The 14,346-nt window shown below is 38.4% G+C and overlaps 1 protein-coding gene across 1 annotated transcript; it reads right to left on the minus strand.

Annotated features, from left to right (window-relative positions):
- Positions 1-309: 309 nt before the first annotated feature.
- LOC141718563 (uncharacterized) lies at positions 310-783 on the minus strand. The gene has a single exon (XM_074520944.1). The coding sequence runs from the start codon at positions 781-783 to the stop codon at positions 310-312; it is 474 nt and encodes a 157-aa protein (XP_074377045.1).
- Positions 784-14,346: the final 13,563 nt, after the last annotated feature.

Below are 14,346 nucleotides of genomic sequence, written 5' to 3' on the forward strand. Positions count from 1 at the left end.
TCTTTTGTTGGTGTATCACATATAGGGTTTCTCTATTATGAAGGGACTTTGTCTGACAGTTTTATATGCCAAGCAAACAAAGCAATTTGAAGCAACTTTTTTCTTTTATTGATAATGCGCTCTAGTGTACAAATTACACCAGTCCCATGGCTACTATACTCTGTGGGGAAATTATTTGAAAATTTTATCCTTCTGCTAGTTCCAAGGTTTGTAGTCATGTATACTACCCCCTAGACTAGAAGGAATTTATTTGCTACTAGTCTATTACAGAGGAATTAATCATAGAAATGAGGGGGCCAAAGCCACACCCTATTGATAATACTTCCGTAAGTGCTCTGCATTCCAAGCCCGGGGAATACACTTGCCATCTAAATCTTTCAAGTGATAGGTTCCCTTCCAAAGTGTATCCTTGACCTTGTATGGTCCCTCCCTGTTAGCTCCAAGCACCCCATGCTGAGCTATTTTGGTATTCGACATGACTTTTTGAAACACAAGATCTCCCACCTTATAGGGCACAGACTTCACCTTCTTGTTAAAATACCTTGCAATTCTCTGCTGATATGCAGAAAGTTTCAACTGAGAGTTCATTCTAGCTTCGTCTAGCAAATCCAAATGGAGCCTCTGGTTAACTTTTGCATCTTTCTCAATAAACAAATCCCTACACAGAGATCCGGCTCCTACTTCTACGGGGACCATAGCCTCATACCCGTACGTCAACAAAAAAAGGGACTCTCCCGTGGTCGACCTATGAGTCGTGTTGTAGGACCAAAGGACCATGGGCATCTCATTCGGCCAATCTCCTTTCTTTTCTTCCAGCTTAGCCTTTAAATCGTGTAATCATTGCTTTGCGGGTGGTAGACCGCAGTGAAGTCTTTCTTGATGTTCAAGTCTTCACAAAGCTTCCTTAGCTCTTTACTGTCAAACCGCTTTCCATTATCTGAGATGAGTTTATATGGAATACCAAACCTGCAAACTATGAAGTTGAAAACAAAGTCTTTTATTTTCTTTGCTGTGATCGTGGCCAGTGGCATAGCTTCTTCCCATTTGGTAAAATAATCAACAACCACTACCACATACTTCACACCCCCTTGGCCTTGGGCAACTCTCCAATGAGGTCAATCCCCTACATGGAAAAAGGCCAAGGACTTGCCAGTACCGTGATGAATGTTGTCGGGGCATTAGAATAATTAGCAAATCGTTGGAAACAATCACTAGCCCGAACAAACTTGAAGGCATCTTCTTTCATGGTTGGCCAGTAATATCCTTGTTTGAGGACTTTCAATGCCAACGAACCACCCCCGAGTAATTGCCACAAATTACTTTGTGCACCTCCCTAAGAATATAATTCCCTTCTTCCAGATCCACGCAGCGTAACAGTGGTTGGTTAAATCTCTCTTATACAACACTCCATCATATTCCACATACTTCGCAGCCTAGTAGCGAAGGCGTCGAGCCTATAGCTAATCTTCTGGAAAATCTCCCATTCGAATATAATTATGAATGGGGGTCATCCAATTTTCTTGAGGGATCTCCTGTGTCTGGAACACTCCTACTTCTGGAATACTTGGAATTTTTTGGACCCCCAAAGGAATTTGCCCAATTTGGATGCTGTCCATTTGCGACCCCATCTTTGCCAAGGCATCTGCATTACTATTTTATTCTCTTGGTACACCCTCTAGCCTGACACTTCCAAACTTTTCCAGTAGACGCTGCACACATCTCATATATTACTCTGTCCGAGGTCCTCGAACTTGGAAACCTCCGTTGACTTGGTTTACCACTAACTTCGAGTCACTCCGAGCGATCAAGTTCATAAACCCCGACTTCCAGATCTATTTTCAAACCATTGATTAATGCTTAATACTCAGCATCATTGTTAGTGACGTAAAATTTGAAGTGGATGGCACTCATCAAATGATGCCCTTCCGGGGTGATCAAAACAATCCCGACATCGGCTCCATTATTATTCACAGCCCCCTCAACATGCAAGATCCACCAAGGGTATGGGAACTCTTCTCTCATGTCAACAGGAGGATTCCCTTGTGAGGAGGGTCCTGCCAACACTATAGCCTTATTGTCTACTTCGGAGTCAAACTCAAGTATGAAATCAGCCAACACTTGTCCCTTGATCGCTGTACGAGGGCAATAATCCAAATCGAATTGTCCCAACTTTATTTCCCATTTTAACATTCTTCCCGATGATTCCATTTTATGTAAAATATGCCAGAGAGGATAAGAAGTGCGGACCTCTATTTGGTGAGCTTGGAAGTACGGCCTTAATTTTCGTGACGCAAGGATAAGGGCGTACACCAATTTCTCCATGCTGATATATCTAGTCTCTTCATCTAGTAACCTTTTGCTCAAATAACGGGCGATTGGTGACTTTCTTCCTCTTTTACCAACACCGCACTGATGGAGTATTCTGAGACTGCCAAGTAAAGAATCAACATTTCCCCATCTTCCGGCTTGGCCAACAAAGGAGGATTTCCCTGCTGCTCCTTGATTTTCAGAAAAGTTTTTTCACAATCCGAGGTCCACACAAAATCCTTCCCCATCTCTTTAATTGCTTTAAAGAATTCTTTGCATCTATCCGAAGACTTAGAAATAAATCGATTCAAATCTTCAATCCTTCTCGTCAGGCTTTGCACTTGCTTAACACTGGTGGGAGATTTCATGTCCAACATAACTTTTTTTGCCGGGTTCGCCTCAATCCCTCGGTGGTAAACCATGAATCCCAAGAATTTCCCTGATTCAACGCCAAATACACATTTCTGAGGGTTCAGCTTCATCCTATATTTTCTAAGGATATGGAACATCTCATCCAAGTCTGCTATGTGATCTTCCGCCCTCTTAGATTTTACAAGCATATCATCCACGTACACCTCCATCGTCTTCCCGATCTGCCTCTTAAACATTTTATTCACTAATCTTTGATAAGTGGCCCTAGCATTGATCAGACCAAACGATATTCCAATGTAGCAATAGAGCCCTCTATCAGTAATGAAAGAGGTGTGCTCCTGGTCAGGCTCATATATGAGATTTTGATTATACCCAGAGTATGCGTCCATGAAACTCAGCGGGGCATGTCCTACCGTAGCATCGACCAACTGGTCAATTCTTGGCAAAGGGAAGCTATCCTTAGGACATGCTTTGTTCAGATCGGTGAAATCCACACATGTTCTCCACTTACCGTTAGGTTTTTTCACTAACACCGGATTTGCCAACCGATATGGGTAAAAAGATTCTCTTATTAGACCGACATTCAAGAGTCTATCTACTTCTTCTGCCAAGGCTACAGCCCTATCTCCACTTACGTCCCTCCACTTTTGCCAGATCCCCTTATGCTTAGGATCAATGTTCAAGCGATGGAACATAATTTTTGGGTCAATTCCCACCATATTCGAATGGCTCCACGCAAATACATCAAGGTTTGCCAAGAGAAATATCGAAAGCCCTTCTTTCAATTTTGGAGCCAGTGGAGATCCAATTCTCAGAACTTTACTTGGATCTTTTTCATCAACAGGGATTTCAATTGTGTCTTCCACTGGCCCCATCTTTTCGGCTGACATTGGTATCCGTGGATCTAAGTCGAGCTGATTACGATCCTCATCATTTTGCAGAGAAGGAACATCCTCTAGGAGAGGAGCATCAACTTCTTTAGAAGGCACACCCTGTGTCATAGGGGCATCAACTTCCTTTGAATTTCCTGAGGATAAGGGGTACACCCTCAGGGAGAGGGGCATCTACCTTATGCCTGTCTTGTCCAAGACTCTGTAAGACATCAAATATTCCCTCGAGCCATTTCCCGTTGAAGTTTGCTTGGACTATGTCATTTGGGGGCTCTTCCTCCTCCAACATTTCAATCCTGATTGTGTCTTCTAAGAACAACGTCGCTGGAGGTAATTCAGAAGGACGCTCATTTTCTTGCTCGACATAGTAATGCACTCGAATTTCCTCGATTGGCTATTCGATGCTTTTCTCTCGCTCATCATCCGACGCATCTTCGCTGTGGGCATCCTTTCTCCTAAAGCCCCTCATCACTTTCTTATAACATTCTCGAGAGTTATATTGAGAGCCCTTTATGATACCCACACCATTTGGGGTTGGAAACTTGATGGTAAGGTGGTGGATCGAAGTGATGACCCTCATTTCCCTAAAGAAAGGTCGTCCTAGCAACACGTTATGGGATGACTCCTGATTTAGAACCTTGAACTCGAGCATCTTTGTTACGGATAACGGACTCTCCCCCAAGGTACACGAAAATCGAATTGATCCCATAACTCTAACTCCTACGCCAGAGAAACCATAGACCCAAGAATCTTCTCCCGACATATCCCGACTACTTCTCCGTAGTGAAAACAAGCACCTGTATTCTAACGGCAGTCCTTATTGGGATGATTCTTACCATACCTCGAACACCTTTCTCGTTCACCTTGACCTCCAATATTATCGTACACATGTGGCTTCTTGTGTGGTCCCCTTAAAAAGAATGCCCGCCAGTTTGAGCGAATCGTCTCTTATTCCAGCTTCCAGATGTCGTTTCAGATTCTTCCAAGCCTCTTTCGATCATTAATGCCTTATCAAGTACAACCTCGTATATCTGAAGCTCAAAAGACACCATGGAGTTCTTGACGTCGCTTCGAAGTCCCTCTTCCAATCTTTGTGCTCGATTGCTCTAATCTTCTACTAAGATCGACGCGTACTTCACAAGCTTTGCAAAATATACTTCATATTCAATGACGGTTCTTCCACCTTACTGAAGCCGAATGAAGTCCCTTTCTTTCTATAAATGAACTTTTTTAGAAAGTACTTGTCCTCCAAAACCTTCTTGAACTTTGCCCAAGTATACGGTTCTGGATTTTCTTCAAGATTCATTGTTGTCTCGTTCTTCCTCTTTTCCATTAGCCACCAGTCATAAGCGCTTCCTTGCAATTGGTACACAGCTAAAGTCACCTTCTGTTGTTCATTGCTCCCCGGAAGTCCAAAAGCTTTTTCCATCTCCTGGATCCACATCTCGACGATAGTCGGGTCTGTAGTTCCATCAAAATTTGGCGGGTTCAAACCCTTGAACTGAGAGACGATATTAGATTTCGGTTGCTGATTCACGAGCACAGCTAGAGTTTCATCCAGCTGGTCAAAGATGTTTCCTTCTTCACCATTGTTGCCATGATTTCCATTGTTGTTATGATTTCCATTGTTATTGTTATTGTTTGTTCTCCCCGTCCATCTTTTCTAAAACACAAAAAACAATTTCTAAACTTATAGTCAATAGTCAAAAAGCACAAAGTCAAGCATATCAAATAATCACACAAACAAATGCCCTGAATCCAAAATAATTTCCTAAGATCTATACAATAGTCTAAAGGATTGATATCATAGGGAATGTACTAGTTTTATACCTAATACACTCTAGAGGACAGTCTACTCTTGATACAAACTATAATAACCCGACTTTTCGGACTATTAAATCTAAACACACAAAATAAAACACATTTATTTGAAAAAATAAAATATTTTGAAGGTAAAAGCAGCGGTCAAACTTATAAATCAAAACCATAAAAATAGAGACGCAACTCCACAAATCTGATAATACTTGTCTAAACAGATAATAAAATTTATTCTTGAAATATGAAAGTCTTTATTCTAATTCAAATAGCACGAAACTAAGCAGCACAAATCTCCACAAAGTTCACATTCCTTATCTTTAATATGCTCCAAATTCCGAACCTGAGCAACAAAACTTAGTAAATACAAATTGACTAACTATTTAACTGAAAAATTGGTATTTTAATTAAATGATTTTCCTCAAAAAAATAATAATTTTGTAAAATATTTTTTAAAGTGAAGCTAACCCAAAGTTTAGTATTTTAAAATTAAGAATTTAAAACAGAACTAAATGTAATAACCCCAATTTTTGGAAATTTTTGAAACCCTTATGAATAGTGATTTTGCAGATTATGCTGAATGAGAAAACTTTTCATGCCACACTATGTAGGGGTTCTTTTATTGATCTTCTGAGATATTATTAGTACTCTATGTGGTATATAAGTGTATGTAAAGATCGTCAGAATCCAAATCCGAACACTTTGATTTTTCCCGGAAATCCACTAGATACGGAAAGAATTGAGTATAAGGTAACAGGATAAAAAGGATTTAAAATAAAAAAAATAATAAGAGAGGATCATAAAAGGATTATAATGTATTGAGAAAGGTTAAGGAAACCCAGGTAATAAGATCCCGGGTTTGATCCCTCAAACGAGAAACGAGAACGAAAGTTAAGCGAACCGTATAACAGATCAGCGGTCATTAGGCAAACAATTAGGAAGTTAATCAAGGAGGTTAGGGATGATGAGGTCATCCAACCAATAAGAAGAGGGCAAGTAAGGGATGATGACATCATAAGCATGACATAAGCATGACATAGGAGGGAAGGAGGTGTGGATGAATGATAACTACACAAAGTTCAAGGTTATTAAGGTAATTAATCAAAATCTAAACAAAAACAACCAACCAAAAACAAATCAAAGCAAAAACACAAAATCATCTCTTTCTTCCAAGCTTGCTCTCGGCTTTTCCCCATTTTCAAGAAGAAGAATTTCAAAATTCAAGTTCCAAGCTTCCTTAATTGGTAAGATAATTATCTAGTACTCCTTATGCATAGATATAGCTATTCCATGAGTTTAAGCTTCAAATTTCTTCACAATCTCTTCCAATAATTCAAGGTAGAAGATGGTGAACAGTAACTTTCAAAGAAATAACTTTAGTTTCTTGAATTTTTATGAAAGTTTAAGGTTATACAAGCAAGGATCAAGGTTCTTTAGGCATTCAAAGCTCTTGTGATTGTGTTAAGAAGCTTCAAGAAGGTATAAACTCCAAACCCTAGCTTTAGTTTTGAGTATTTAGGAATGGTTATGAGTAATATAGTATATGTGAAGTATGAAGCTTGTTTGTTTAGAGTTTGGGTTGGAGTGGTAGTGGTATGAATGTTGAATCTTGTTGATTTGTTAAAGGAATTAAGTATAGTTTAAGTTCATGATGAGAATAACATAAATTGGAAGAACTTGAGGTGTTGGGACTGTTGTAGTGTGTTTTGGATGGATGTTGGTTGTATGAATGAATTGGGATTGATTGGTGATTAATTTGGATTGGTTTAAATTTGGGAAATCGCGTAAACATAGCCATCGTAATGTCCGATTTACTTTATACTGCTTTTGTTCATAACATTAGGACCCGAGAACCCCCTGCTAGGTTTTCACCATTACAATGTTTAGATATTTCATGTTACGAGCTTCGTTTTGACATGTGGTTCGTTTGATTCCGATGTACGGTTTAGGAGAAACGGCCGTTTTAAGTAACGACGTTTCGCGAACGAAACATTACCCTTTGCCTTACTTTGAAACCTTGGTTAAGGACCTTAAATGACTAATTGGGGTAAGAAACAATTATGTAAAGTGGATTAGGCAGTTGGTAAGGTACTCGCAAAAGAATCGCCTTAAAACCCTTAATGGTTAATTTATTAAAAATGGTGGAGCCGAGGGTACTCGAGCGACTTAAGTAAATCGTTAAGCGCGAAAGCGAACATTAGGACTCTAAATGGTTAAAGTCTAGTTTCTTAAGCGACCGGAGTCTAATTCCGACTTATGTTGTTGTTCATAGGTTATCGGACCCACTCTAAGCTTAAGTCCATCCGGGAGCACTCAGGCAAGTTTTCTACCCGTTATACTGTTGTGTGATGTATATGTGTATATGCATGATCTTGTGATAAATGTATATTTGTTATTAGCAAATTCTTGCGATATATTGGAGCATGTGATATGGTATATATGCATGCCTGTTTCGTATTCTTGATTTATATATCTGTTGGTTCAAATGCTTATTAGTTGCATAATACCTATGCTAGAGATAAGCGGTAATTTGCATATACCCTTAGTAAAGAGGACCCCAAGGTGAACATATTTCTAAACCGGGAGTCGATGTTCCCGATTATGTTATATATATATATATTTATATATATATGGATATAGTTTTCAAAACTATTGATCGAATAAGGTTTATTCGATAACTTTATATTATTTAATGAATATTACTTGAATATTCATTCGAGGAATTATGACTCACTTTATATTATTTAATGAATATTACTTGAATATTCATTCGAGGAATTATGACTCACTTTATATTATTTAATGAATATGACTTGATATTCATTCGAGGAATTATGACTCACTTTATATTATTTAATGAATATTACTTGAATATTCATTCGAGGACTTATGACTCACTTTATATTATTTAATTGAATATTATTTGAATATTCATATGAGGGCCTATGACTCCGATTATTTACTGAAATATATTCTTTATTTTATTAAAGAATAAGGTGTCGATAATCAAACTTATTTTTCATTATTCAAATAAAGATAGTACTTTCGTATAAGTATATATTTGGTTATTTAATACTCATTTCAAGTATAAGTTTTACAACTTCTACTTCAAGTTATTTATATAGAGATTATCCTTATGGGAATATTATTTAATAATATTCAGATATTTTCTAAATATATCGGGACTGATTTACTTTATTAAATCAGCATTACTCCCAACACTCTTTAAAGTGTTTTCGAGTCTTCAAAATGATTTTGAAAGGTTAGAGCGGATCCCAAAACTCATTTTCAAATTTAAGATCTTCCTTTTTGAAGGGGACTTGAATACTCGCTCAAAAATCTAAGGGATCCGGCTCTGTGGTGTATTTTATATTCGCAACAAGGTTGCTGTTTTGATAAATGAATTGATTACTTACCCAACGTTCGGGAAGTAAGCCCATCTAATTGAGTCGGCATAAGAGACAGGCCGGGGTATGGTCTATCAAAGTGTAAGTGGCTGGGTGACAGTCCATCAACGCGTAAGAGGCCGGGTGGCGGTCCAGCACAAGGTCCTTATGTGGCCAGGGTGATGACCGGTGGGGGATTCATCCATCTACTAGTAGAAAAGGTTACTTATTGGTATCTTTGCCTGATCAGCAAGATATCGGGTTTATGCCAAAATTCTTTCCTTTCCAAATTTATTGGATATTGCAACTCTGTTCATACTTTACATGATAGAGGTTTCCAGGAAATGTATGGGAGATATATATGAATATATTTATATATCGGAACTTAATGAAGCATCTCGTAACTTCATTATTTATAATGATATTTCAAGGATTGAGTCTATTCAAGTTTTATCTTGTAGTCTCATCTGGGTGATGAACTTTTGAAACTGATTATAACTTGAACGGTGGTAGTTCAAGTAGTATTCAGATATAAGTATATTGGAGTATCTTGTAACTTCATCTTTTAAACTTATATCTAGTTAATGATTATCTTATGCATGACAAAGATTTTCACAAAAATGTTGAGACAAGGTTAGATATATGAGATCACCATACAACGATAGTTTTATACAGTTATAAACTGGAACTCTGTGTATATTATGCATGGAAGAGGACTTCCAAGATTTTGAAAAGTATATATGTATATATATTGAATATTTTGCGACTTGGTCGCGTTAAGATATCAACTTGGTTCATTTCTTCTTAACCAAGACTTTCATGAGTACTATGAGAAGGCTCATATATTGTTAATCATTATACATATTATTTTGGTGGGCTTGCTGCTCACCCTTGCTTTCTTCTTTCATCACACAACATCAGATAGACAAGATGAACAGGACCAAGCTCCCAATTCGCGAGCGGATAGGAAACGTTCCGCAGTTTCCTATAGGCGTTGATGTCGCTGTAGCTGAGATAGGAACTACCAATAGGCTAAACTTTCAACTTTTGATGTACCAGATTTATGTATATTTATCAATTGTAATAATGGCAAAGAAATGTAAATTTATTCAGAAATCCTTTTAAGGTGTATTGGCATATAATTGTGGAATAAAATGACTTGTGATTATTTTTTTTGGATATTCATCTCTGAGACTATAACTTGTGGTGTGTGTGTTTATGGTGGGGTCACAGTACAGAATAGTTGATTATTTATTAAAATTGGGTGTTATTAAGGGAAATGGAACTCGTGACAACCCGGATCCCCAACCCCGGATTTGGGGGTGTTACAGAAATGGTATCAGAGCTAAGCGTTATAAACCTCAGAGATGATATGACGTTAAAATAATAAGTTCACTAAGATAATAAGAACTCTTGCCAAGTTCATAGTCGGGCTACCTAACGTAGTACTGACAGTTAAAACCCTTACGGGAACCCTTATAAATATCGTGATAGTAACATAGTTCGTTCTCGTATAGGGCAGCGGGGCACCGAACCCTGAGGTTCAGGAGCATCAGTATGAGGATGTTTTATTACAAGTTGGAGATCAAATTGTGAATCCGATAGAGTACCCTAATGAGGGACCGGATGAGATTCATATTGAGAATGTTGCGGTTGAGGATGTTATTCCGGAAAGGATTGTGGCTGAGGAGGATCTCATGGAGGATCCAGATGAGAATGAAGAGAGGACCGCTGAGGAATTGATGACCGTAGTCAGGGCGACTACCAGAGCAAGAATGGCCGCGAGGGTGGCACTAGAAGATGAAGAGTTACCAAGGGCACAAAGGTTAATGAGGGCAGAAGGAGTGGGGCCTTCCACGACACCAATTATACCAGTATCAGACCCTCTTCCAGAGGTTCCTGTAGACATCCATGAGGTTCTACCAATTCCTGTTCCATCCCCAGTACAGAGCCCAGCACCTACTGAGGAAATGCCACCTTTATCTCCTGCACCGTTGTCACCTGATACCGTGCTTGGTTATCCGTTTGGATCTCCAGGGTCTGCGCCACCTGCACCCCATGGACTGCTAGATGCTACCACTCAGGCTTCTCTTATCGCCAATTATCATATGACGTTGGATGGCCTGTCTGAGGCCCGTAATGTTAGGAGTGATCTGTTGGATCGACTTACTGCACCAAGAATTGAGGGCGGGGTACTTCCGGCAGGATTAGCTCATAGCATGGACATGATTGAGGCTACCACCCGTGTTACAGCTAGAGGCCATCTTGAGGGTCAGATTGATCCAGCTCTACTTGTAACTATCTTGGACCTCATCACCGCTTTAATGGAGCAGGTTAGGGATGTTGTGCGTGCCCGCATTTCTTGATCCATAATAGTGTGCAGAGTCTGAGCAATCTGACAAGAATTTCATGCAGCACCGCTTTTAGAGGATTAGCCTAAGTTATGGATGATTAGTTTTAATGACTAGATGATTATCTATGGTAGTACTTTTGGGATAGAAGCGATCAGATCAAATGATGTAATTCTCTTTAATGTGTTCAGTTGTTGTACCCTCGAACAAATGGTTATGTATATATTCGTTAATTTCAGTTCAGATCAGTTTGTTTGTGATAAGATCAAATTGTTAATTGCTCTATTAACACTTAAGAGAGTGTCATGAAGTTTATCGAACTTGAGAATTCATAATTTGCAATCGTGCAAAGACTGAACGAGGGAAAGACTTAAGCAAAGTAAGTAAGACAAATATCCAGAGATTCTCAATTTTTGTTTTCCAAGTAATATGCCCCCACAAGGAATAAGATTAGGGGCAAACCTTGAATGTGATAATCAGGGAGGTCACAATTAAGATATAAGGAACCCAGAATATAATAAAGTGGAAAATGAGGATTTTAAATTTAAAGATGACCCCAATTATGGGGAGTAGGAAGAAATATTTAGACTGAGAAAACAGAAGTCGAGCGAGATAGGGAGACCCGAGACGGTACTCCTATACGGAAATTTATGGACCTATCTAAACATAACTTATACTTTATTCCCAACCACCACCTTGAGGGAAACAATGTAGTGGGAAATTCTTTCAGGACCTTTAAGTCGCTAAGCTCTCAGAGTTCCAAGGAACGAGCTGACCCAGCCGAGACAAGAGCCTGGATAAAGGAAATAGAGGAATCATTTGAGATTCTGAATGATTGACGAATCACAAAAGACTATTTTTGTCACTTACCCTCCTAAGAGAGAGACCACCCGCTGGTGAAAGGCCAAGGAAGGCCCGAAGCAAGAGATTATAATAAACTGATTTAAGTTCAGTGAATTGTTTTCAGGAAAGTACTTCCCAAGGTTATGGAGATAGTGTAAAAGCTTTAGAGCCAGAACAAAGGCAGACGAGTATGATGAATTATGAATCTAAGTTGTAAAAGTTGTCAAGATTCATTCTGAGGACACGAATCCAGAATGACGAGATGTTCGAAATCAATGCTTATGTTGGGTTGGTTCATGAAATAATGATAAGAGAAAGGAATATAAAGGCAATAGAGTTTGAGGAATGATAAAGGAGTTGGGTATGAGGAAACCCTAAAGACTCGTAGCAATAGAAATAGAAAAATATGTAATCATCAGGATGAGGGTGATTCACCATGAGTTAAAAATTGATGGTTGAAGGCATAAGAGATACATATACTTTATCCCCTGTAAGTTGGGAGGATTCGAGGAAACCTTGAGATAGTTCGAAGGATAAATAATGAGACGCGAATAGACTGAGGAGACAAGGAAGTAAGAAATTAGGAAAATCGGATGAAGGAAGTGACCTTCAAGAATGTGAAGTGTAAGATCGGTGGCTCGATACCCAGAAAGGGAGATGCCAGGTATGAAAGATATCCCAACATTGAGGTGACTGTTGAGATAAACAACAAAAGTAAATAAGGAATTATTAAGAAGAGGTTCACGTTGAACATGACCAATATCTTCCAGAACATCCTTGTTATCGTTACCAAATTAGGCAAGAAAAGCGGATAACCGTTGTTATCTTTTGGAGGCCATATTGATTGACCTCATTTTGAATACAGATGTTATTGTAAAAATTAGGCATATACTATCGAGGTGGGAATGATTGAATACGACACCCTTATCAGGGATATATGACTTGATTTATCCATGGAAGGATGCATGTACCTTTTTAAAGGTGGAATTAAGGATAGAACATCAGTAACTTAAAACGAATCCTAGGGGAATGCCTAAAGGTTGGCATTTCACCCATAATAGGGATAGTATGAGTTTTGACAATATGAATTGGAAAGGATTAAGGTAATAACAACCTTTAACAATCAGTGGAGAAATTTTTTCAGAAGTATATAGACAATGATTCTGGTATTAATAAATGGTATCTTGATATGCCCTGTATCTAGGGAATACAGGAGGAACGTTTCAAGGATAACCTTAGAGGTTTTACAAGGAGAAAGGTAATATTTAAAATTCTCAATAATAGAAATGTTGATAAAGGAAATATGATGTAATTATAATGATGCCAAGTGGGGCACGTGTTAAACCACGAGAAAGTATGGATCGAACCAGTAATGGTCGAAATTGTTCAGGGCAATTAGGACTTAAGATAAAAAGATGTTCTAAGTATGATTAAAAGTCAGTCGTGACAGTGATTAACCTCTAAAGACTGAGGCAATAACTTATGGAAAAATGGTGATAATTTTTTTTTATTTTTACTCATCAGACTTTAAGGAAAACATCTTCACATAAGCTGTGATTGAAATGAGGTAGAAAATTATTTGGAGGTGGTTAAAATGACATTGACTGTAAGGAAATTTTACTATCAGGAAAGGCCAAAGAGGTGGCCGACACTTTAAAGGTAAAAGGATAATTATAGGCGCTTGTGCCAAAAGAATACATTGATGATGGTTAAAGCTATGAAGGTTGTATTATGGTTTGGAAGATTGACATTCCTTACGATGACTGTGCAATACCCAACCGTAATAGTAGTTGGAAAATGTTTAATTCGTGTAATCGCCATGAGTGGGCTATCTATCTCAGAAGATACTATCTTGAGATAAGCCAGGACCATGTTTCAAAAAGGACTAGACGAACCCTTGAGTTAAGTCTTCTATTTAAGGCATACGATTAAAAATGGTATTAACCTGCTATCGTTGCTTTGACTGAAACTCTTCTGCAATTTTATCTGCTTCATGTCATGTATGTATGTCAGGATCTAGAGTGTTCTTCATGAATCATGAATGGTGATTATGTTACCTCCTTAGAAGGATTTGATATGACATGTATGGACTCCGTATGGTTAGATATTAAGATTTTATGGGACGTGAATGACGACAGTAGATCAGTAGTGGACCATAGTAATGCAGTAATGATTCTGCGAGTAATGAGCTGGTTACAACCGTGAGAGTTGTATTGGAATGGATGTTGAGATTGAGTACCACTAATCGGGTCGTGGTAGTGTATAAGTTATCATTGATAGAGTAATTAAGTAGAGTATCTACCTATTGAATATTTATTCCCTCTTATGAAAAGAGAGTCGTATATGAGGAAGGTTGTGGTGCAAACATAGAATTCTAGTAAC

The sequence above is a fragment of the Apium graveolens genome, chromosome 4, assembly GCF_009905375.1.
Source record: "Apium graveolens cultivar Ventura chromosome 4, ASM990537v1, whole genome shotgun sequence".
Taxonomy (NCBI): Eukaryota; Viridiplantae; Streptophyta; class Magnoliopsida; order Apiales; family Apiaceae; genus Apium; species Apium graveolens.

Bases quoted from the DNA above. Each gene is read 5' to 3' on its own strand.
- LOC141718563 (XM_074520944.1), bottom strand. From the start codon at position 783: ATGCCCATGGTCCTTTGGTCCTACAACACGACTCATAGGTCGACCACG.